This window comes from Aulonocara sp. 'chitande type north' Nkhata Bay, linkage group LG4 (genome assembly GCF_057382095.1).
Source record: "Aulonocara sp. 'chitande type north' Nkhata Bay isolate Kocher_YH1m ecotype deep benthic linkage group LG4, A_spYH_male_GT1.1, whole genome shotgun sequence".
NCBI lineage: Eukaryota > Metazoa > Chordata > Actinopteri > Cichliformes > Cichlidae > Aulonocara > Aulonocara sp. 'chitande type north' Nkhata Bay.
In genome coordinates this window covers 26,740,844-26,766,448 of record NC_141347.1, presented here as the reverse complement: position 1 = coordinate 26,766,448, position 25,605 = coordinate 26,740,844, and the positions used below count along the sequence as shown (strand labels likewise).

At 39.2% G+C, this 25,605-nt stretch overlaps 3 protein-coding genes across 9 annotated transcripts in view; 2 read left to right on the top strand and 1 right to left on the bottom strand.

Annotated features, from left to right (window-relative positions):
- The window catches only part of brd4 (bromodomain containing 4), a 34,883-nt gene extending 34,070 nt beyond the window's left edge, over positions 1-813 (top strand). For all 4 annotated transcript variants that reach the window (XM_086289518.1, XM_086289515.1, XM_086289517.1 and 1 more), the window contains 2 exons: positions 294-570; positions 693-813. In XM_086289518.1, coding sequence (XP_086145644.1) covers positions 294-570; positions 693-761 — 346 coding nt within the window. In that variant the 3' untranslated portion in view covers positions 762-813. The remainder of the gene's footprint in view (positions 1-293; positions 571-692) is intronic.
- Positions 814-8,038: 7,225 nt separating this feature from the next.
- lpar2a (lysophosphatidic acid receptor 2a) lies at positions 8,039-14,256 on the top strand. Of its 2 annotated transcripts, XM_086289513.1 has the most exons (5): positions 8,039-8,181; positions 9,526-9,800; positions 10,006-10,752; positions 11,340-11,602; positions 13,104-14,256. In XM_086289513.1, exons 3-5 carry the CDS (start codon positions 10,008-10,010, stop codon positions 13,149-13,151), a joined length of 1,056 nt encoding a protein of 351 aa, XP_086145639.1. In that variant the 5' UTR covers positions 8,039-8,181; positions 9,526-9,800; positions 10,006-10,007; the 3' UTR covers positions 13,152-14,256. The 2 variants fall into 2 exon arrangements, with proteins under 2 accessions (XP_086145639.1, XP_086145638.1); XM_086289512.1 differs by lacking the exon at positions 9,526-9,800 and having other exon boundaries at positions 13,104-14,254.
- Positions 13,384-25,605, bottom strand: part of pbx4 (pre-B-cell leukemia transcription factor 4) — a 26,830-nt gene continuing 14,608 nt past the window's right edge. For 2 of the 3 annotated variants that reach the window (XM_086289509.1, XM_086289510.1), the window contains 7 exons: positions 22,262-22,506; positions 21,574-21,764; positions 21,270-21,405; positions 20,913-21,069; positions 19,222-19,319; positions 17,517-17,603; positions 13,384-16,756 (listed from right to left, as the gene is read on the bottom strand). In XM_086289509.1, coding sequence (XP_086145635.1) covers positions 16,667-16,756; positions 17,517-17,603; positions 19,222-19,319; positions 20,913-21,069; positions 21,270-21,405; positions 21,574-21,764; positions 22,262-22,506 — 1,004 coding nt within the window. In that variant the 3' untranslated portion in view covers positions 13,384-16,666. The remainder of the gene's footprint in view (positions 16,757-17,516; positions 17,604-19,221; positions 19,320-20,912; positions 21,070-21,269; positions 21,406-21,573; positions 21,765-22,261; positions 22,507-25,605) is intronic. The other variant, XM_086289511.1, reaches the window with a different exon arrangement.

The window sequence follows — 25,605 nt, the reverse complement described above, 5'->3', positions numbered from 1 at the left end:
GTCTGATGTTTTTCATGCAAGAGGCCACTGAACGAGCTTTTAATTTTTCATCTATTGTAGATGTTGAACTGCTCATGAATTAGGAATAGTCCAGTAAATAATAAGGGTCCTAACACCCTCTTTTTAAAAATAAATACATTTTTGTAGTAATCTTTGTGATGATCCTGTTTTTGTGGGCTTTAAGTGTCCAGCAGGGCACCACATGTATATGTGAGGACATCGCTTATGCAGCCATGAACCCCCTTCAGCAACATGCTGAGCGTTTGACTGATGGCTGTTGCTCTGCTTTCCAGAGGTCGGGATGAAGAGGAGGTCATGGAGCAAAGCAGAAGGATGCACGATGAGCCTCGCAGACGTCTTGAGCAGCCACACATTCAAGCCCCGTCACAACAACAACATCAGCAGCAGCAACAGCAGCAGCAGCAGTCGGTGCAGCAGGAGTCCCAGCCTCCCGCCATTCAGCAGCCTCCTCAACCTCCCACACCGCCTCAGCTCACCACACAGAACCAGTTAGACCAAGAGAGAGAGAGGGCCCGCCTCCGAGAGCAAGAGAGAAGGAGGCGGGAAGCGGTGAGATGATTTTTCTAGGTTTAACCCTTCTGGGATCTGTGGGGGTCTTGAGCTATGTAAAACAAAAGGTAGTGAACTGTTTGAACATAAACAATAATGGCTGTTCTCTTCTCTCTCTACAGATGGCAGCGACTATTGACATGAATTTCCAAAGTGACTTAATGGCTATCTTTGAGGAGAACCTGTTTTGAGAAGAAGAGCAACTGAAACAAAACTGCAAAAAAGAAAGAAAAAAGAAAGAAAGGGAGAAAAAAGATGTAAACCTCCTCTAAAGTAAGAATGTGGAGATCATGCAGCAGAGAGGGACACGGACTGTACGTATATGTGACGGGCCCTGTTGAGACTGAGTACAAACACTGGACGGGCGGTCACAGCTTGGTTTGCCCACGTGGACTGAACACACAAACATCACACGGGGACGAGTCGCTTAGTTTTGGATGTCGTTTTCCTGGATATTTAGCATTACCTGGCTGATATCGCGTAACAGGAAAAAAGCGGACCCCTGATGGCAGCGCTGCCTTTTTCACACTTGGTTTTTACAGTGTGTGCGTGTGTGTCTGTGGGTACAACGGTAACCACAAGCGTGAAGACATCCCACTGATAACGTTCAGACAGACTGCAGAGACACTGAGAGAACTGCCAGATGTCTGAGTTGGTGAAGAAGACTGATCTTTATGTGTTCTGTTTTGTTTCTTGTAAGTGAAAAGATTACATTTTTGTTTTGTTTTGGGGGTTTTTTTTTTTCGGGGGGGGGGGGGGGGGGTGCTACTTCCATACTGTAAATCATGTATATTTCTCAGCAGAGAAGGTACAGTTTGCCTTACACCTCTTTTTCCTAAACTGACCATTATCTTCTGTGGCCTGCACAAACGGACAAACAAACATTTGCAGACGAGGCGAGGAGCAGTGCAGACCTTTTTTCATTATCTAGTATCTACTGTAAAGAAGTATTTTCTTATACTACAATAACTGTTTATTTTGAATCTCTTTTCTTTCTTTTTTCCTTCCTGTTTGAATCTTCTCACCAACACACTCCGCCAGCTACTTCTATGCCAAACAACCCCTGATATCTTTTATGCTAAATTACTTGTCCTAAAACATTTGGTAGCTAGTTAAAAAAAAAAAAAAAATTTAAAAAAAATACCCTCAATATATGCATTATCATAGTTTCAGCAAGTATTTATCAAAGACAGAGTCAGTCAAGTTTTTTCCATCTTGCCTTTTATTTTTTAATTTAAAGCTACAGTAGGAAATCGGTAGCAGAAGAGGGAGAGAGTCTGGTCGTTTCTAAGCTTTAGTTCTGAGTTTTCACTACAAATGTCGCACCATCGTTTGCATTACACTTTTAGATACACTGTTGGAGAAGTTTTTCTGAGTGGCCGGTTCACAACAGTAACTACTGGGTCAGTCAAGCCCCCTTTTGTTCCCTCTGATGAAGCTGGGACTATCAGGGGAATTAGACAAACATCTTTCTGTAGCTGTTACTTCAATCAGGTTAGTAAAGTAGTAGACTGGAGAGAGCTCCCTGTTAGATTTTTCACATCGAATCGTCTTCTAGTTCACCGAGGGCACAGTGTCGACGGTATAAACTAAAAAGAAACAGTTACCGGTACACAAGTCAAGAAACGGAAAATGCTGAAAAAACAGTTTTGATTTCTATCTTTGTTCTTGTTTGATAAAATTGTGGATGTGACTCTTCTAATTATGTTCTTGGAGACATTTGTTTGAGCGGGGATTGACTGAAATCCGAACACATCTCGTCCTCTCTACTTGTCTCTTATGGTGTTTTTTCTCCAGTGCCTGTATTGTATTGCAGTTCTCGTTGGCTTATATTACACTTTGACCGGGTTTAGAAAGGGGCGAGTCAGCAGTGGGCGGTGTAATATTTAAGTGGGGTGGGAGATTTTTTTTGAAGGAGTTTGTGTATAAAAAACAAACAAAACAAAAAACACACAACAAGAAAAAAAGAAAGAAAGGGAAAAAAGAAAAAAGTAATAAAAAAGGAAAAGACAGCGTTTTATACTTTACCCGTTACCAATATTCGGGTTTTAAAGTTAGTTTTAGCTGGACTTCTATGAGTGTACACACCTGACAACTACTTTCTCAGTTTGTTCAATCAGCACATTTTAGATAGATATGTTTCAGTGTCACCACACTAGCGTTTGAGTCTGGTCTGTGAGTGTGATTGTAAATTTGGATGGCTGTATGAGTGTGTGTGTGTGTGTGTGTGTGTGTGTGTGTGTGTGTGTGTGTGTGTGTGTGTGTTTTCATTCTTTTCTCAGTGTGTGGTGCGGGAGGTCTGTTTCCCGATGTAGATAAGCAGTCTGTTAATGAGGAGAATAAAAAGATGGGTGAGTACTTCAGGAGAACTCGTTTCTGTGCTTGAGTCACATCTTTTAATTTCTATGAAGTCCACGATATATAACTATATAATTTTATTATTAGATTGGTTTTGAAAGGGTAAAAAACAAAATGTCATTCCTTTTTAGCCTTTTTTTCCCTTGTCATAATAACTGTTGGACATAACGTGCCATGAGTTTTACGGAGAATGTGCTGACCTGCAGCTCAGCCCAGAGTTTGCTTTATTCAGGTATCTTATTTTGTGTTACATTTGTTCTGTTTTGGGGGTTTTGTTCAGACATTTTCCTCGATTATCGTATGTGAGTGGTCTATCGAGGTCTCTGATTAAGTCTGTTATGATCATTAAATAAACTCATCTCTCTCTTTTTTTTAAATTTTTTTTTTTTATAGAAAATAAAAAAATAAACAAAGATTTTCCCTTTCCAGTCTCTTTCTGTTTGAAATCTAATGGAGCTTGTGTGCAGCACAGTCTCAACTGGGAGCAGATAGTTGGGATTACTATGAAGAATGACAAATGTGTTGCTTTAATTTTCCCTAAACACAGACTAAATGAGCACGGGGCTCTGCTTATTTAGTCTCAAGAAAGCCCCAGTTTAAAAAATAATGCAATCTCCTGTATTTATGAAATTTAAAAAATTGCATTTTTATATTGAGTTCTGCATCATACTTCACAGGTATGAACAAAAAGTCAAAAGTCAAAGAGACAGCTTTTGTAACATACCTGCAGAAAGCACGTATCAAAGTCAAAATTAGCACTTTGTACATGGGGCACAGCTAATCAGTCAGAAAACATTGGCTAAGCGGTTTTCTTACGGTTCTTGCTGTAATAATACATTCTTCAGACTGATAATGTATTATTTCAAGCTGTTTACTAATGTTGTCAAGTAGGAAAATATAGAAATTTAGGATGTCTTATTTTGAAGGTACTTGTCGGAAGTGATGTTATTGTATTATGTCTGACTTGACATCAAACTGGGCACAATGCCAAACGCCCTCTGGTGGTCACATTGGAAAATTTAGAGCGAGCGCATTGTGTAACAAGTCAGATTGAATACGTGTATAAGAATTGTTAATAAAGACTGAAGTTAATAAGGTCACGTCAGATGTTTACTAGAGGGGCATTACAAATAATTAACTGCGGGCTTGGCCCACATGCGCCGTTATAACTGCTTTTAGGTTAGTCAAGATAGGAAAGGTCAATATCTATAATAATAATAATAATAATAATAATAATAATAAAGTTCACTGCCCTCTGGCGGTCAAAGGCAGGAACTACATTTCAACACGTCTTTTCGCCGTCAATACAAACTTATAAGGGACTAACACTTCTGAACCTAATTTAATGAAAAAGTATTAAGCATACTGATATTAAGCATATGAAAGCGCCTAAATTAAATGTGATTTTTAACTTATCAGGTTATATTTATTTATATTGCTGAGTACCTTTGGGCATTCTCTTTTAGCCCTCCCATTTATGCATGCTTTGGACAGGCACTACAATAGAAGTGCACAAGATTGTGACCCCGTGACTTTATTAGTTATTATACAATATTAATTTAAAACACAGATTCCCGAAGATATATCCAGCTACATTAATGGACGTTGCTCACACGCGCAGCTAATAACAGTTTGTTTTTCTTTGGGTTAATAAATAGTCCTTTACTAAAGTGAACGTTTACTGCCCTCTTGCGGTCAAAATGCGGAACTACTGCACAAGTTGCGTCAAGTTGCCGCAAATAACAATTTAAAACGTATATTTCCTGTACGTAATTTCAAAATAACTGTAGCAAACAAACTGACGTGTTTAAAAAAATAACAGTAAAAACGTAAGGTAAAAAAAAATTTGGCTAATTATTAGTTGTATCAATTTAACTGTTGTTTATCAAGTTATATTTGTTACTTCTAAATCAATCAAAAATAGTGTCACACTTCTGTATAAAATTATCATCAGTGATTTCCAGTTTGGGCTAAGTGAAAACTCTCCTCTTGCGGTCACATTATAAAAGGGAAACGTGCCATCACTTTCCGCTAATTAATTTCAAAATAAAGTAGTACATTTAAAATTAAGTAAATATTACCCTTCGTTTCAGTCTATACATCGCTGTGCTTTAAATTGTCAGTGCGATTATTACATGAAATAGTAACAGTTGACCAGTTTACTGTAGCAGAGCTGCCGTTTTCCCATCCAAATCAAGCAATACAGAGCTCTACTTGCGACTGAAAAACTCACCTCACACAACACATTGGTTTACTGTTATTATTATTCTTTTATTACAATACTTAAAAGTATAAAGATAGAAAATTAAAATAATTATGGTCACGTTACAGCCTTCAGAGGTTAATGAACGAAATACGCCACAGTATGCTTTTTTAATGTAGTGTAGTTCCACAAATGACCGCAAGAGGGACCAAATATTAAGTAATGCTATTTGATCACCTCTGTCAATAACAGAAATAAACTTCTACCACCGTGTTTGCTGTTTCAGATATTAAGTGAGATAGCATGTATTTATTACTGGTGTATCATTCATTTAATAAATAGCTTTACTTACTTATTAATATTACTCTACACAACTAGAACAGGAAATTTACTGTGTATTTATTACAGATCAAGAGTATCTTACTACACTCATCTATACAGATCTCGGGATTTATCACAGGATCTGACTTGGACGTCGCTTTCCACATTTCTTTCAGCTGTTCGTTCAGCTCTTGGTATTGGGATTATCACATGTATTGCAACTGCCCTTTTCTTGTAGTCAATAGAAAAGAGACCACTGTGCCTTGCAGCAGCTGATTGAAGTCCAACCGGTGGTATTATCAACCTGCTTCAATTATGTTCCATAGGGTTTGCACGGCTTGCAACCTGGGTCCTGTCGGCATTGCTATACCCCCTCTTTATGTCAACCACCTCGTCTTATCTGCTGTTGATACATCTCATGCTTAGTCTTCCACAGCATTGCATTTTCCTCCTCCTGATCATCTGTTTTCTGCTATGTGAGATGCTCTCTTAACTCTGATGTGCATAAGGTGCATAAGATGCATAAAATCAACCAGTCAGGCTGTTTTCTTAATGAAAACTTTCTATCACTTCATGTTCCAGCTATTCCTCAAAAAACATGTTTTTGATATCATGCCATTTTGCCAGGCTTCTAGGTTCAGGGAGGTTTACAGCACAGAGTTTGGCTTCAGTGTCCACCTTACTGTGGTCAGCTATATCAGAAAGAAAGGAAAGGTTGTTGTGATGATTAATATCAATGGTGGATAAAAATACCAGAAAGAAATAAACAGAACTGATCACATTCTACAACAAGGCCAAAGGAGGTGTAGACCCCATAGACCAAATATGTTGGCATCTACACTTGCAAATGTCACAATAGAGGCTGCCCATGGTGCTGTGGTACAACTGGACATCACCAGCCTGAATGCTTACACCTTTTTCATGGGTCAGCACCCTGAATTCAAGAATGGTATCACCAATGCAAGATAGGTCTTCCTCACTGCGCTCTCAAAAGAGCTTGTCACAACAAACATGAGAAGTCGACTGTAAGGTTGCACCCAACTGCAAACCCTGATCAGCGAAATGGTAAGTTGTGGGGTGACAAAAGCCACAACTCAGCCACAGGAAAAAAGCAGACAGGACTAACCAAATGCCATGTACCTGTGTGAAGTAATTACAGTCAGAAACAGACAGTGTCTCACAAGTGAAAAGAGAGAGAAACTGTATGGACAGTGACACACACACACAAGTGGATGCTGTTGGTTTGTCTCTTTTTGTCCCAATTTACAAAATGTTTTAAAAATGTAAAAATAGTGAAAAATATAAAATTAAAACAATGATTGATTCTTGTGTAGACCAACATATAATACAAATGATTCTTCTTAACCAAAAATGACACCAAATGAAAACAAAAACACACTGATTCTAGACATTTTTGACCCAGTGATGGAAACGTGCAGGGTCCAGCCATTCATGCATCTAAAGATTAACCTTCCACAGAGTTTCAGGGTGCTCAAAGGTGTATACATGCCTTGATATTTAGTTGCATCTCTCTCCACATAGTATCATTGGTGTGATCAAAAGCTATAACTCAATGTGACCGAGAATTTTGTATTTTTAGGGCAGTGTGTGTTTATGGCTGTATCAGAAATGTCATACTTTTTTGCAACTTGGTGAAAACATTAGGTCGTGGGAGAGAAATGCTGTCAGAAATCTGGTTTTGGTGATTTAAAGAGCAGCATCGTTGATTTGCTGGTGTTATTTTCAGTATCATCAGTCTGTATATGTAACATGGTTAGATTTAAACAATGAAAAGACTGTTTATAAATATTTTTAACATATATCAAACGTGTCTTAGAAATATATATATATATATTTTTTTATCAGAAAACAAACTTCTCACACATCTGTTAACTCACGGGATAGCACAAAGCCACCCACTTACGCAAATCTGCATCTTTGATACTAGTTTTGCACTGTTTTAAACGTTAGATTTATATCAGGTAGTCACTGTTTTCCAGCCTTTTTTTTTCTTCCTAATGATTTTAAGTCCCAAAGCTATTAGAATTTACAACAGTGATGAGTCACTTTCATTTCTTGACCTGGAGCAACATTGTGTGGAGTACAGGAAAAATCACTCCGACTGCAATGCGTGATCGCGGCCACTGGAGGGCAATAAACCTTCGCGATTCAACATTCACACTGTTCTAATACTGCAAAAATTAAATAACCATTAAATACAAATACTCTCAACAAATGTGCAGTACTCTGGTAATTTAGTCCACGTTATTAAAATTCTGTTGTTATCACTATAGTGATTTTTCCCTCAGTGTAAATGTCTTTCTATAGTCAGTCCAAATTAAGAATTTGAACTCAGAAAGATGAGGGGGGGTCTGCGTGTGTTTCTTCTGCATTACTGTTTCTAATTCGAGGTGCATTTTCTTTTGTATTCCTCACTGATAAAACTCCTCCAGCAGGTCCCAAAGCTATTTCAAATTTAGTTCATGTTTAGCCTTAAACAGAGTTTCTGTTGTCTGATTTTTCAAGCTGTACGTGGAGGCAGCACCGATACCTGTCTGTCAGGTCCAGCTGATCCTCATTCAAAAAGGCGTCGGCTTGAAAACGTGCGGTCGCCTGAACACTTAACAGTGAGAATAACCAGAGGGTCTTCTGTTTTCCTTTCAAATGGCACCCAACACCCCCTGTTTCATGTCGGACCTGTCTTGATGGAGGACACGCTAAGACGGACGGTAGGGTTCATGTCGTAATTTACTACAATTATTATATATTTTACATGTTAAAAGTCTACATGAGATTAAGTTGCACGAGCGGGTATTAGTGACACATAGGTCACTTCACTTCAGGTCTGAACAGGCTGTATTAACGGAAATGTCTTACTTTCCGACTTTTATCTCCTTTAACCCCAGCGGTCTCAGAAAGAGCACTGTTTTAGACTCTAAGCGCACACCTGAAACTCTAAATTCACAACGAAAGCCTTGCGTGTGCTCACAAAACCAGAATTTCTTGCGCATTTTCTTTCTTCAGATTTCTAAAGCCGCACCTACGCACGGTCTTACTGCTTTTGTAATACTTTTTACTATTAATGTTGTTTTGGATCATTGCACTTGGACGAGGCCAATTAACAATCCAATCCAGCCCTAAATCAATGCAGAGACGTCCATGTTTTAACACTTGAGTCTAAAGTCACTGCTGGGTGTACCATGACTCAGATACGGGAATTATTTGTACAATCGTGTCAGGTGTTTTTACAACAAGTGATATGGGTGCAAAGAATCACTTTCAGTTCAGTCTTTGTAGAAGAATGTCTTTACCTCAGAAGTCACTTAACATGAATTATTCAAGCATAAAAAGGTCTCCAACTTGTGAGATGAACCAGTGTTGAGTCAACAGAAAAAAATAGCAAAATTGAGCAAATTCTAAGTTTGATCTGTAGCCATTTGTTATTAACAGCCTGTGGTGAAAACGCATAATTTGTTCTCGTTTCTTTAGTCGATGACAACAGAATTGGACAGGCAGAAAAGTAGTATATTCTTACACCAATAAGGTGATTCTTCCGTGTGTCCTTCAAAAAATGAGGAAACTAGATAAGTGTAGGACCAAAAAAGAAGGGGTCAAAATGAAACATAAAATGAACAGTATCTGAAAGTAATGTCCTTAAGAAATGGGAAAGACCTGACACAGGAGGGCCGCTGGTGTTTCAGTTGATCCATCAACTGTTCACTAAAGTCTCATCAGAAATGCTTTCGGTGGAAACGGGGAGAGCAGGATGAGGTCTGCCAAATTACACAAGAACTAAACTGAAAATCAGTGGCAACAGGCCTTATGAAGTGATGAATCCAAATTTTGCATTTTTGGTTTAAATCCTTGTCAGCGTGTACACATGAGGTCAAGACAGAAGTACAACAGTGGGTGTCTTCAGCACTTTCTAAAATTCTAAAGCCATTTCCTTTCTGCATTTTAGTCTGTGGTGCTGGGGAGCTTGTCAAAATTGATGTAATTATGAACACAGACAGTACAGTCAGATTTTGATCCACCATGGAATACTCTGGAAAGTGATGTCTCCATTTTTTCAGCGTTGCAGCAATCCAAAAAACAGTGGCAATGCAGTAAAAGCATATTTGGATAGGAAAAAGCTCCCCATTGGAACACTAGCAGACATGGATTGGCCTCCCCAGAGCCTGGACCTCAAACATTATTGAAACAGTGTGGGATCATCTAGACAGAGCACGGAACAAAAGGCAACCAACATCCAAAGAAGAGCTCTGTCCTTCAAGCAGCTTGGAGAAGTATTCCTGAAGTGTACTTGAGAGCTTGCCTAAGAGCGTTCCAGCTGTGCTGAAGAACAAAGGTTTTCATTCCAAACGTTGACTTCAAAGCTTGTTAGAATTGCTTAAACTCTTTTGTTTCATATACGAAATTTTTATGCATGTTTGCACACTTTCCAAACAAAATATAAGCAAATGGGATGTGGCTCAAGGATGAAAAATTTCCTTGTTGACTCACTACTTGTAGACAGCAGGTTAACATCTTGAACATGTACTTTGTGTCTGCAGATATGGCCACAGAGAGCATTGTGGAGAATACCTGTTACTACAACGAGAATGTCACCTTCTTCTACAAAGTGGTGAATAAGACGATCAGTACAGGATGGAATACACGGGACTATGTTGTCATTGGACTGGGCTTGACAGTATGTGTTATTGTACTCCTGGCCAACTTGCTGGTGATGATAGCCATTTTTATGAACCGCCGCTTTCACTTTCCTATCTACTATCTCCTGGGGAACATGGCTGCAGCAGACCTGTTTGCAGGTATTGCTTATACCAACCTGATGTTGCACACAGGCCCGTGGACTAGAACACTTACCAAGGAGCAGTGGTATATCCGCGGCGCTTTGATTGACATCAGCTTGACAGCCTCTGTGGCCAACCTCCTTGCTGTTGCTGTGGAGCGACACCAGACCATCATCACCATGCAGCTTCACAGCACTATGCCAAAGCGGCGTGTGGTGCTGCTGATAGTATGCATCTGGGCCACAGGTATCATCATGGGCCTGGTGCCGACATTTTGGAACTGCGAGTGTGATCTTAAGGACTGCTCCACCCTTGCGCCGCTCTACAGCCGCCGCTTCCTTATCTTCTGGGCAGTCCTCAACCTGCTCACGTTCTTCGTTATGGTGGCCGTGTATACTCGAATCTTTATCTACGTGAAGAACCAAAGTAAGAACACGTCTCAACAAGTCACAGAGATCCGACAGCAGACTGTTGTCAACCTGATGAAGACGATATCCATGGTCCTGGGTGAGGAGCTGTTTACTTTTCGGTCAAAGGGGAAGTTAGAATAGTTTCATTTCTAATAAGCTTGAAAATTTTAGCACTCTTAAATTACTAACGTACATGGTACAAAACTTTAACATACTGATAGTCGTTGGCGGCATTATTTTCAGATTTTTGCAGGAAAGCGTAGTGACTTTTATTGAATTTCACTTCATATGAACTTTCAGTATTGTTTTCTGTAGTAAAGCTGACTATTGTTGATGTGCTTTATCTCACTGATCTTAGTTATAATGCTTGGCGTGTGTACACCCAGTCATTTATCAACCAGTTTTGCAGCTCTTGTTTGTCAGATCATACCCGATTACTGCTGATCTTTTAAGCTGATAGATTGTTAGGATTTCCGAGTAAAACTGACATGTGGTTATCGTCATAATACAACTTTTTCTTTAGGTGACTCATCTCCTGAGCATAAATGTGTTCTCTCTGGCAACTAGCCTTGAAATTAAGCAAGCAAGCTACCAGTATGACCCAAGAGACTCTGCTGTGTCATTATGTCCCATCTTTAAATAAAGTTTACTTCCAGTTCTTATCAACAGTTTGCATCTCTGCAGGTGCCTTTGTAATTTGCTGGACGCCTGGCCTCGTGACTCTCTTACTGGATGGACTGTTGGGTAAAGAGAGTCATGCCAACCGCTATGAGAAATACTGTTTGTTCATAGCTGAGTGCAACTCTCTGGTCAATCCTATCATCTATTCCCTACGGGACGACGAGATGCGGACGACGTTCAAGTGGATCCTGTGCTCTCTGTGTCGGAGAGGTGTTCATCAGCAGAGGCAACTTTCACTTGTCAAGAGGGGCACATCTCTGCGAGAGGTACCCTCACTTATTAGGGTGTTGACCCGGTGGTGCAGAATACAACCTGTGAAATGTAAACCTTAGACCAGGGGTGGCCAACTCCAGGCCTTGAGAGCCGGTGTCCTGCAGGTTTTAGATGTGTCCTATATCCATCACAGCTGATATAATGGCTAAATTACCTCCTCAACATGTCTTGACGTTCTCCAGAGGCCTGGTAATGATTTAGGTGTTTTGACCCAGGGTGACATCTAAAACCTGCAGGACACTGGCTCTCGAGGCCTGGAGTTGCCTGCCTTAGACCTTCAAAGCACTTTAAAAAAGGTACCCCAAAATAGTCTTTGGGGCATCTTTTTCAAACTTGAGATTATTCTTCATTGCTTCAGGTTTCATTTGTGTTTCTCACATTTCTTCACAATGAGTCATGAGAGCTTTCACTTTCCATATCTGCTCTATATGTAAGTGAACAATATGATGCATGAAAGTATTGTTTCCTGTCCTGGGCCTTGTTCCACAAAGCAGGTTCAGCAAAATCAGAGTGTAACATTGAGCTAAGAGGTTTGATCATAGTTGGTTCAATTCATTGTATGTTCATATGACAACCACTTTCTGATGCCAAGATTCACCATGGGAATGGGTAGAAGATGAGCCTCCATTTTTATTTCAATATCAGGGACGGCTTGAGGTTCAGTATCTTGCCCAAGGATATATAGACTGGAGGAGTCGGGGATCAGTCCACCAACTCTTTGTGTGACATTGCCGAAAAACAAAAAAGGGATCAAGAGTCATCTGCTCAGTCCTCATTTACATAAGATTTACATTTTATTTTGAAATCTAATTATTTAGCTGTAACCTGTAGAAACTTGAGATAAAGATGTGGCTCAAACACATAAGATGCAGTTTTATGATATAGGACAGACCCAATAAGATTTTTTTTTCATTGATTTCTTATTTCCTTTAGGTTTTTTAATTTTAGGATTTCTTTGTGTAAATGTTGATGATGTTTACATTTCTGTGAATTTAACTGTATTTAAATCTACAAAGATACTATTTCCTTTCTGTAACCTGGATTTTAAAAAACTAAAGTACAAGACTGTCTTTAGTTCACACATCATCTCCAACACAACATACGAGTCTTCACTGAACAGTATTTTGCCTCAAAAGCTTCATGCAGATTGGGGATGGGATTCAGAGAGAGCCTGCCAGTGAGCAGGTTAATTTCAGTCATTTACTCAAAACTGGTACTCTTCCCGAAACAGAAGACCAAGTGTTTGTCTCATCCAAGTATTAACAAACAAGAGTTTTCACTAAACCTGCTTCCTGGAAAAGGCCCCGATTAGATACAGAATAATTGTTTTGAATCTTTAAACACCACTGGGTAAAAGTGGTTAAAGGAAACACTGAATTAAACTGCTAAATGTAAATTGAGTCCATTTTCACTATAAAATATTATAACTCTACCTTGAAATTCATAAGATATCTTCTGTGTCATGTTACCTTCAAATTATTTTCTTTCCTACAGGAAACACTTGGCTCTGGCCTGAAGTCAGAAGCCGAGGCCTTGTGTTAGGACGACATCAAGAAAGACAACGCCTGGTCAGTGACTAGGTTATAAACGGCAGATCAAAAATAATATAAGTAAGATGTATAGATCAGTTAATTCTTCTAGATATCAGCCAAATTCTGCAAAGCTCACTTTTCCATGTTTGCTTTTTGATACTGAATTAAAGGCTGAACAAGATTTTTTTTTTTTTTTTTTTTTAAAGTCTCCACGAGACTAACAGAGTCACATAATCATCAGATGGTGCAATCTCTCCTTTTATTACGTTTGACTATCACAAGAGCATTTGTGACAAATTATAAAATGAAACACTTCTAAAATCTGAAATCAAATACTGAAGGGGGGAAAAAAATCACACTAAATCATTTTATTAATTTTCTAATAAGAACACTACAATTTGTCATATTCTTCCTTTTTGTTTTACTCTTTCTAGAACAATTCTAAAGTTGAGGTATAAAAGGAGTTCATACAGACTCACAAGTCTGAAAACAGTGGGGGTTATATACAAGAGAAATGGAAAGACAGAGGTAGAGAGAGGGGTAAATACAAGGGAAAGAAGGGAGATACAAATTGACTAATAAAAATCAAAGAAATCAAAGGGTTAAGAAGCCATTTGGTGCTGTGGAAGTCATTTAGTCACTTACAGAATCCAAACAATCATAAGGCTGAAATGTGTCAAGGAGACATACAGTGTATGTATCAACATTACGGGATTTGGACAACTGTATTTAGGCTATATTCACTGTTTATGGTGTGGCACACAAAAACAGATCTTCAGATTAAATGTAAAACAATTTTTTTCTAACAAAAAACCTGAAAAGCATTGACTCCTGTTTGCAAATTTGCTGTCTGTATTTTTTGAAATTACAGGTATCTACATTTTAGATATAACTGAGAGGCTTATTACAGCTCAAAAGAACCAATTTTGTATTTAAACTGCAATTTTCTGTTTCTTGGAATGTTTTGAGAAGGTAAAAATTTCACCAGAATTGGGGAATATTTGGAAAAGTGACTGTATAACTGAGGAAACTTGGAGGAGATTAAGAAAGGAAGTGGATCCATAAATCAATACATGAAATAAAATGTTTATAACCTCAATTCATACAGTTATCTTTCCACAGCACCAAATACAATTACATTTGTATAGCATACATTTCAACCCAAGTATGTAACAAAAGACCTAAATAATATTTTAAACTGATAGTTATTGTGAATCCTGTGATACAAAGGCCAAAAATAAACAGGCATTTCAACCAAACATCAAAACTTATATACGAAAAAAAGAAAAATTACTGAAACATTACACAAACTGTACAGTGACATCCATTACAACAGGTAGAAAAAGGCGGGGGCGTGATAATTTGGTGTGGCAATAACATTATAAGATACAGTCATATGAACTGCAATGAGTAACAAAACGAGTACTCAGGGTTATCACATGTGATCAGCGTTCAAGCTCAAGTTTTGTTCTGTAACATATGCTTCAAAGTCTTGACTGACACTTAAATCTTCATAAGGCTTTACCTTACTATCAAAAATGCTTTGTTATTCACATAATAGCTAATGTATAAAATAGTTCCAAACAATGAAATCACCCAAAATGTTGCGGGGTTGTCTGAAATGTGGGTTAAGAGTTTTGCTACACCCAGGACTGCCTCTTTTTTGGTAACAGAGGAGAGAGAGAAGCCCTTGCCCAATTGGCCATAGAACTAAAGATAAAATAATTGTAGTTTTACCAGAAGGTATTAAAAGATGGGTAAAAAGGAGAGCATTCCTTCTATGCTCACAATCAAATTACAAGTGTGATACGACACTACTCGCCCCACAACGAAAAGCCCCAAAAATCAAATCAACTGAGGCATGACAACACCACACAGAGAGACACAGATACAAATATAATTCCCTCCTCTCCTCAAACTGAGAAGGTGGCTGTGCACCAACTTTAGAGACACAGAGTAGCATTATTACATTACTGAACTTGATATTTTTGGTTTTGGTACAACAGAAGGTTGTAGTGTGTTGCCTCGGGCTCACAAGCTTAAATGTTTCAAGATTGGGGGGAGATCTCAGCTGAACCCCATCTGGTGTGTGATCGGCTGGTGGAAGCACCCAGTCTCTATGTTTACAAAGGTCAGAGGGCACCAGCCATTTTGACTAAGACATCCCAAGAACACTGTACACACGCCCACAGAGACACACACATCATAGCAATACATGATGCACTTTTTTCCTTTTTGGTCTGACTGTAATAATTATACCCTTTATTTTTTGTTAATAAAAATGAAGCTAAAAACTCGGAAGGTTAAATGAAAACAATATCACGCCTAGAAGTCCTACATGCATGGAAGACAGTCACGTTTCTAAATTCATGACACGTTTTGTCCCAATAACACATCAATGCCCCAAAATCTTTCCACCCTTCTTTTATCGTCATTTAGATGCTTTATTGAGCAAATTTTTGGTGGTGGCTGGTGCATTCTTGGTGAAACAGCATTAGAAAATAGCCTACAATCAAATAAACTAGTGGACAGAAAGCAAGAAGTAAAGTCTACAAGCCATCTACCAACACCCTCTATTGGTTAGCAACAAAAAGGGCTATTAGTTACATCCACTCAACCAAAGATGTTGTCCTCGCTCTGCCCTTTCCTCCTCTTCTCATCAGCCCTATTATCACTTGTCCTGCCTGGTTTAGAACAGTGATCCCCTTAACTACCCTTTTACAGGTAGAGACACCCATAACAAGGATGCTAACTTTTGTGCTTGACACATCTTTTATGTCAGCTCACTATGAAAACAACTGTAAAGTTGCAAAGTGTATGTTGTGGAAGGGTCTTTGAAATCTCCAACAGAATGAAACATCGAGCTATAAGGACCAGAAGATACAGTAGTCTCTTGTATTGAGTTGGCAGAAGGTGATCTTTGAGGAAGAGATGTGTTGACGACTACTGGGGCAGCACTTTGGTACGAGCAAGGTGAGCAGAGCTCCCTGGTGATCCGTATCAACAGTTTGGCTGTCAAATGCCAAGGCTTCACGAGATACAGGCAATCACACACAGTTTTCCAAAGCAAAGGGTTAAGTGCAGAGGTCAACAGCACGTGAACAAACTGTAAGTACTGTGTGAAGTTAACGTGCATATACACATAATGTACAGACATCATGATCATCTACACAGCTGGGTGAGTGGTCTTCAGAAATGTCCTTAACAGAACATGTTTTCTCAGCCTCAGTAAACTCCAACCCCCTTTCAAATCTGAGTTACGAAGCGTTGAGCATTAGGGTAGAGCTGAATTCAGAAGAGCTGGATGGAGAAGTCCTCCTAGCTACTGTTCGGCTGTCCTGTGTTCCAGCACAGTGTGTTTATGAAATGCAAATAAAGCCTTGTGTGGCCATCTAGTTGAGTAGAGAGACAAGAAAGTAGTGAAGAGAAAAAAAATAAAAAATAAAAAAAATAAAAGAGGGACTGAAGATGGTAGTCAGAGCAAACTGCGGTGGGACTGAAGTGATGGCAGGAAGAGCCAACAGATCAGTTGGAGGTGTCGGAGTGGACACTGCCAGGAGGACCGGGAGGGGAGGTAACCGAGGGGAGGTTGGTGGTGTCCTGCCAGCTGTTAGCCTGCAAAAAGCAACAGAGGAAGGATTCTACATGAGAAGGGAGGTTTTAATAAATAACAGTCTTAATCAGCTACATTTGTGCTTAGTAATCAAAGGATGCATCCGCAAGACAAAATGGTTCAAATAATAGGGAACCACTTTGTTAAAACACAGTACTGCTTCTTCCTGGTTTTCTGAATGTACTAAGTGAAGGTGCTCAAATCCAGAGGCGTAACTCCAGAACATGTTTACAGTAACTCATGTTTTAGCATGTTTTAACTTGCAGTGGGTATTACTGAAGTAATAGAAGTAAAGTTACCAACCTGTTTCTAAAAAAAAAAAACAATAGGTGCACAACATCAAAACAGAACACACTGATTTGTAAAACATTTAGTTTATGTACAAGTTCAAAACTGAAAAGAACTCTCCACACACACATTTGCAGAAATCAATAAATCCTGGCACATACAACCCCACATTTAATTTAAACTGGAGGGCAAAGCAAAATTTCTCTCTTTCTCTGCTGTTACTTTTCCTGCATGAAGCAAAGTTTATTTTTCTTCTTACATTCATATATTTAGTCATTTTCTTAAGTAACCAAGTCAAAAGCTAAATGAACTGAAACTCAGCGAAAGTGCTTGGATTTCATCGACCTTTAAAAAGTTGACAATTTCAACACAATTAAAATGTTCTATACTTTAAGAGCACTGTACAGAGCAGTATTCAGGCATCCCAAATACTTATTGATCAGCTACACCACATGAGTTTAAGTTGGTACTCACATCCAGGCGATGAGGGGTGTAGAGGCCACTACCTGACAACTCCTCATAGCCGCCCGTCAGGTGTGTAGCAGGGTGCAGGGTATCCACCTGTCAGAGACAAAACATTTAAAACACACACACACAGTTTAGCACAATTAGACAAATATTTTTTCCACAGACTGACCAGTGAAGTTACAGCATCCACAAACCTCTCCTGTAGGCATCAGAGCCAGACTGCACTACTCAAAAATACAGCTCATCTACTACCCTGTTTCAGTGCGAGCACTAAAATTTGCAGCTCACCAATCAGCTTCATGACTCTCCATTAAACCACTTATGGTCTGAATGAAAGACTGCAGCTGAAGCCAAAATGCAGTGCTTTACCTCCTCTTATACTGGTGCTTAACAGAAGAAATCTGTGGATCCATCCAAAACAACAAAATGACAATTCTTTTCACAGACAAGTAACAAGAACAATTCACTTTAATAAAATCTCTTCTGCATCTACGTGAGTATGGTGCACATTACTCCTATGAATTCAACACCTTTTCCAAATGCTAGGATTCTGTATAAAATGCAAATAAAACAGAATGCAATGATTTGCAATAACTAAAATTCTATACAAGTGAAAGTTGAATGAAGATTACATATCACATACTATAATTTGGATTTTTATTGACACGTGGTAACAAAATGCAGTAAAATGACAAGAAAACCACAAACCAATAAATTTAATTGGCAACAGGTCCCTTAACAGGATATGTGCATGTTTGGAGCAACATGTGCTTCGATCTAAGCAACATCCTTTTCAAGGAAAGCCTTGCTTATTTTGGAAAGACGGTGCCAAGCTACATTGTGCATGAATTACTACAGCTTGGCTCCATAATAAAAGAGTCCAGATGCTGACCTGCCCTGCCCGCAATCCAGATCTGTTACCCATTGAAAATATCTGGCAGAGAACAAACAAAAAAGTAAAATAAAGAACACCCTGAAATGTTGAGCAACTGAAATACTAAAGCAAGCAAAAATGGGTAAACAATTCCTTTTCAAAATTACAGTAACTGGAGAAGAGGTGATGCAATAGTCACAAACATGCCCTGTGTCTCCGTTTCAGCATCTGGCTTGCTGGTTTTGTACAATTCTCAATTAAATATAAGGCTTAAATTGTCTGCTGATATCTGCATTCTGTTTTGTTTACATTTTACATAGTGACCCAGTGTTTTTGGAAATGGGTTTTATATAAAGACACGGGATTTTTGGAACACTTGGGGGAAAACAAGGACTGAAAAAGGCAGGATACTGTGACACACTTGGAAATATAGGACAACCTAGACATAGAGAAACAGATGATTAACCAGAGGGACTACAGGATCAATCCCCAGACCTGGTTTGTAGGAATATACCAGCTGCATGAAGACAACTTTGTGAAGAACCCCGATGACCCCACACAGACGTTTCCATATTGAACCGGGTCCTATGCTTGCTGAACATATGACACAAACTACATTGCCTACATTCTCATGAGTAAAGGCAAATGCTCCTCAAGGTTTCCTCTACATAGGTCTGTGTGGAGCAGGAGTCAGTGGTGATAAAGACAAAGCCAAGGGGAGGAAATGAGGAGAGGTCAAAAGGAGCTAGCCTAAGGGAAGATATCTGGGGAAGTGGGGTGGCTAGGTTAACAGCATTGAGGGCAACTGCCAACTCCACAGCTGTCCTCAGTGCATACCTGTAGAGAGGGGGCGATGTTGAGACCCTCCCCGTTGAGGGAACGTAGGCCAAGGTAGGTGTCGCTTGTGTGAGATAAGCTGAATGACCCTGGTGACCCTGCAGGCAATGTATATCCAATAGCCAATCAGCCTCACCACGTTGTAATGGACTCAAAAGGTTACCATTGCTCAGGGACAACGCTTTGAAAATCAGGGTCATTGTTACTATTTTCTCATATTTATAAAACCTAAAGGAAGATTCTGCGCAGAATATGCTTCAGTGTCCACTAACTGGTGAAACAGCAAAACATCAACACAAATACCTTTTTGTTTTGAAATAAGTCGGTTTTGTTATCTCCATGTGTAATGCCTGCACTAAACCGGTATTTCCACACCACTACAACGGGGCCTTTTGAAAATGTAGCTGACTCAGTTTCAATGTGAAAACTCCAGGATTGCGTTTTAGTCCAGATGGCCTGAAATTTAAAGCTCTGGAAATGATGGCACAGACAGCTGCATTTATCCTGTGTCTTATTAGATGAAATTAAGACGAAATTAAGCCAAAAAGCTAAAATTCAAAAGGAAAATGTATGTTTCAGTACACAGAAGCCCCAAGAAGGGAAGCGATTAAATGAACCAGAGCCTCTACCTAAAAAGGTCCACTTAAGCTGCTTGCATATATAAGTTCAAGAAAAAAAACGAATTAATTATGGGGGACCATTTGTGTCAGTGTATCAACAACATCAAGTATCCTTTCTAATATGCTCTACATCCCTGTAACTTTAAAGTCGCAATGTAAGTATTATCATGTCAGGATCTCTGTACGTACATTAACTATGAAAGTAAAACATTCAACATAGCACAGGTCTGAATACACAAAGTCACAATGACAGACTGTAGATATTAATTGAGAATCTTGCACATAAAATTTTGTACAACACTTCAGACAGGTGAGCGCTCAGAGCCGCATTTTATAAGCTACAGTTTAGTGCTGTCACTACTAGAGTTACGAAATGTACCATCTACATTTTACATGTGTGTATGGATGCAGTCCCATATCTACATATAGAACATATCATTAAAAAATACAAAACTATAAAAAAATACAGCAACTGGGGTAATAATGCATTATGACATAATGCATAACATAATGCATTATGTCATTTCAATATTGCTTACAGAGCATAATATCCTGTAAGTACTGTGGCTCATTCCATTAAAAGGTAATTTATGTTTGAATGACAAAATATAATTACTTAAACAGATTGGTGAAGGAACTGCTCAGAAAATATAAGCATATAGTTTCTTGTAAAATATTTGGATAAGCAAGGTTCTTTAAAAAAATAAACAAGCTGAAGGTATGTGCCCAAATTTTCCAAATGGTACATGCAATTTTCTGTTTCAGAATGTAAAAGTGCATACTATGTTACTGCCTCAATACTGATTATTATAACTAATGTAATATGTACCAGCATACATCCTTCTTTCTATGAGATCATTTCAGAGAACTACAAACACTTAGCGTGGTAGCTGAGTGAGAGCTTATTTGCAGTTTGCATTGTGAATTTTCCTGTGAACCATTATGTCAGTCCACTATACACTCATCCTGTGGTCCAGTTATGCAAGGACAAAAGCTTATACAAAAGGAAGAGAAGCTTGTTAACAAGAAAGGTGAAGCCTATGTGGGTAGAAGAAATGGAGCATGCGGTACCTGAGTTGGGCGTTGCCGGAGAATTAGCCTGGCTGGCCTGCGCCGACACATTGGCCGCATCCACCGCTGTTTTAACTGCGTAGAGGTTCGCTTCCTCCTGAAACTTACCAATATTCTTCTTGTAGCGTATTCTCTTGTTGCCAAACCAATTAGAGACCTGAGGACCAGACAGATGTCATTTGCATTTATTTTATCTGCCGTGCATCTCATCTGTTGGCACCCCCACCCCACAATTGTTTAGTTATTCAGTCTTATTTTACTTATATAAAAAAAAAAAAATGAACTGGCTAAAATCCTGGATTCAACAACTATATAATCTCTACTCTATACCGGATGACAGTTATGTTGGCAACTCACCTGAGACACAGTGATCCCACACTTCTTGGCAAGTTCCTCCTTGGCTTCCTCACTTGGATAAGGATTAGAAAGGTGGGAGTAGAAATACTCGTTCAGCACCTCCGTAGCTTGCTTGTTAAAGTTACGCCTCTTACGTCTGAGAGACAGAGAAAGAGAGACAGCAAGATAATGACCAGTATCTTTGGAATGTGCATCTGATAAAACAATCATTTCTAAGTGCTCAGATCATTTCTGCCCACAGGAAGGTAACCAGCCAGTCAACACACAGATGATAAACATATCATGTAGACCCACACAGACAGACCTGGCATCAAGGAAGCGTGAGCGCAAAATCATCACAGCCTCACAGGTGCTCTGTTTGAGCTGCATCTGAATGGAGCTGAACTTGCGGTGGATTATGGCCACCATGCGCTCAATCTCCTTGGGAGAGATGGGCCGTGTGCGAGACTGCTCTCTCAGCAGGTTCATTACATGGTTGGTGAACTCACTACAGGCCTGGAACAAAGAGAGAGGAAGGGGGAGAGAGAGCAGTTGAATACTATTGTCAAAAGAAGGACAAAGCACAAATTCTGCCCAGTGCCAGTGGGATCGTTTTGAAGCATCTGCTTTCAGACTACTCTGAATAACAATATAGCATCTGATAATAGAAATTATTAAACAAATACATTCTTTTAAAACAAATATTAGATACTTTGTTCCCGTTTTAATTCCTGTACATTTTTTTCCATGTGGACCTAAAATATATAATTTCCCAGTGCACTAGAAAATAAACTGGACACTTCTTTTGTCCATTGTACTTTTTGTCTATTACACATCACTAGCCCTGTTGAGCAGTTTCACAAATGTATCTTGTTTTTCCAGTTATCTTGTGTTTGACCAAACAACAAACAAAGTCACTTTTCATCTTACGGTCAAGGGTTGCCAAAATGTTTTTTTGTACAAGCAAGGAATGTGTCACATATGCATGTCCCCGATGTGCATTCAGCACAAACCTGCTCATACTTCTCCAGCTCGGAATGATATATCTGGCGGATCTGGGCAAGCTTGGCTCTGTAGTCAGAGTGTTCGATGCTGCTGTCGGTGGGGGAGCCTCCGGCTGCCGCTGCAGCTGCAGCCGCTGCAGCCGATCCGCCGCCCTTTTCTGGTCCTGACACACCCTCCGCTAGCAACATATTGTCCAGCCGCATGATCTGAGGATCTGGGGGGTCCTCCTCCTGCACACCTCGTATACTCAGAACTGGAAAAAAAGAGAGAGACAATGTGATTTAGGCAGATAAGGTTAGCATTTACCTGTCTGAGAAAACACCTGCTAAACTACTCATCTAGATCTAAGAAAACCTGTTGGTTAAAAAACAAACAACAAAAACAAAAACAAAAAACCAAAACATACACACACACGCAGAGAAAAAGACAGACCATACAATTTTCCAAGCGAAGGTATACTGCTGTGGCTTATAGGAATGCACAGAAAGACAATAAATCACTGCTAAAATTCAAAGAAGTGGAGTACTGTCAAAACCCAGTCACAAGTTTCTCCCCTGAGTCATTGCTATGAATGCCTGACTGAATTCTCAATAAGCCTGAACTTCCTCTAAACCAACAGCAGAGGGCAGTGTGGTCCCTCAGTGGCACACTGCCAGAGATAAGGGCATGAGGCATGGGACCAGTAATAGGAGTGCATGTGCTGTCACTATGAGCCCCAGTGGCCATAAGTATAGTTATCAGTCGCTGCTCTCCACCACTGTATTATACCAGGACCTCTGTCAGCCTGCAGCCATGCTCTCATCTCTCTCTCTCCCCCTCACACATGTGCACAAACACATACTCCCTTAAAGACACCTTTGTTACAGAAAAGTTTTAACTCCAGACAACCATCTTTTCTTCAGAGCCTGGAGCTTTTAACACTTAACTAAATTCAATTTCACTTGCCCCCCTTTTTTTTTTGCCTCTCAATCATTCAACTTCAAAAAGTAAGAGTAGAAACTTGGCACCACAATTTAGTGTCTCGAGCTGAACGTTTACAAACTGTTACATTTTTTGGGAAATCTTATACATTATATTAATAACAATGCATGAATTCAAGAATCGTTTTTTATTGCTGTGATTAAAAGACTGAATTTAAAAAATAGCTATGAATGCCTATTTGACTTTAAAAGGAAAGAAAAAAAATTCTGACAGCAATTTTTTCTCTTTTAATCTTTTGACCATAAATGATTTAAAAAAATAAAATAAAATAAAATAAAATAAAAATACATTTTCTGTTTCCCATCACTTTAAAGTGAATATTCTGACTGTTGGTCACAGAAATCAAGCCATTTAAGGACATCAAAAAAAAAAAACAAAAAAAAAAACTAAGGAATTATGATGCCCCCCCCCCCCTCCCTACTACTAATAATCTAACACACCTAAGCTTTTGCACAATAGTAAAATAAATACATTTAAGGTCATATTTACATTATGATTGGAAATATTGATTCATAGTCACATATAAAACCAGTACTGTAACCACATTTATGTTGATCTTTGTAACTTGAGACTAAAGGAAATAAAAAAAAGAAAAAATTGAAAACAGACAAAGTTAACAGGGATTTTAAGGGAGACAGATTCTACGAGTATGGATGATGAGATTAATCCCTGTGGAAACTGAGTGGCATTAGGCACTTGTCTTCCTTAAGGATTACTCTAGTTTGTCAGCGTATCAAAGTTCAGTTCTTATGAGACCTGTGAGTCTTTACTTGGAGTCCTTAAGGGTCGCAATGAAAAACAAGTTTTCCGCAGCTGTGGAGAAGTCAAAGCTAACAAATGACTGGAGCTGTAGTGTAGGGTAACAGATGTGAAGAAATGAGGACAAAAACAGTTTTGCTTAAATTTTCCAAGTGCAATGGAGCAAATGAGTTTTTTTCTTTTTCATAACTTCTTTTTGATAAATGAGTCTGTTCCACCATTTTACAAGGCCGTAAGTAGTCAAGTGTCCAACTTTCCCCATTTCCTACCCTTCACTTTTTTATTTCTTGTTCCTTCTTGCCTTTTTCTTTTCCCTCTGCTTAGGTCTCTTCTCTCTCCAAGGCACATTCCTGCTCTGCTGCTCCCCCATCTCAGGGCTCAGGAATGCAGCAGACCCAGCCGCCTGAACTAATGACCCTGATTCGCCCATCTCTTTCCCTCCTCTTTTTCCTTTCTTTTCTGTAATTCACAAAAGAACTGTACAATTTTTAGCTATGTGAAGTATATCCAAATTGCATATCAATGGCAAGATCTTTTTTGTATCCAATATATTAATGGTTACGCAATTATTAGTGTTGCCTAAGTTTTATGTATGCCGATTATAACTACATAACTATGTGTAGTTATGCTTTGTTCTTTACAGCCCATTTACAGAGATGTACAACTGACCTACAGTTAAGAGGGCAACTGTGGCTCTTGAAGCTTCTCACCTCTTTCCCCCTCCCTTTTGCCCCCACTCATTATGGCCCCCCAGCTGTAGCCTAATGCCCCTACATTCCCCTAATTACTCCAATTAAGCTGTGATTATCCAGAATCACACTCATGCACAGTCTAGTGGTCTAGTGGTATTATAGCATCTGTTAAGATGAGTTAAGATACCACGCAGAAGAGAACACCATATGACACAGACACATATAAAGACTTTTTAAAGAATAATTTAAAAAGTCCTTGACTCTGAAGCCACCAATACAACTCGTGAAAACTAGAAACAACAAAGAGTCTTCAGGTCTGAAAGCTGGCTGCATATTAGAACCTAAACAGTGTTTCCATTTGATCAAATGTATCCCAATACCCGACTGGGTCTATTACCGAGAAGCTAAAACTCAGCAGTGCTATAAGTAATAATACTTAAATTCACCTTTAAAAAATAAAAAATAAAAAAATAGTACGACTGCTTAAGGCCCATACGCTGCATTCAAAGATCTTAGAAATCACACTATTATGCACACGTTACCAGCCAAGCTGGGCGGTGTGGTATTGAGAGACGAAGCGAGCAACACATACTATGAAATATTCAGGGTATCCAGCTGGGCTTTCACTGCATACATAATCATTCTCATTTCTGCACAGCCAATGTGGAAATGGTGTGCTGTGCAGACAACACAATATATGAAGTGCTGCAGGTAAGGGTGAACAACCTAACCAGTAGTATAGTGCTGTACATTAACTGTAATGCCTTCCACACATAGGCATAGATAAGGCTTAAACGTAATCAGTATATCATTGCTCAGCTCACAGCACAAGCTTTATCCTTGTCTGTCTTTTCCCTCGCTAGCATCCCCTTTTTCACTCCGTCTCCCCAACACACGTCCCCTCCCCCCTCCCTTTCAGC

Excerpts from the sequence above, each read along its gene's own strand:
- lpar2a (XM_086289513.1), top strand. The coding sequence starts at position 10,008 with ATGGCCACAGAGAGCATTGTGGAGAATACCTGTTACTACAACGAGAAT. Across the intron at positions 10,753-11,339 it reads GACGATATCCATGGTCCTGG|GTGCCTTTGTAATTTGCTGG; the intron begins GTGAGGAGCTGT and ends GCATCTCTGCAG. Across the intron at positions 11,603-13,103 it reads GGGGCACATCTCTGCGAGAG|GAAACACTTGGCTCTGGCCT; the intron begins GTACCCTCACTT and ends TCTTTCCTACAG.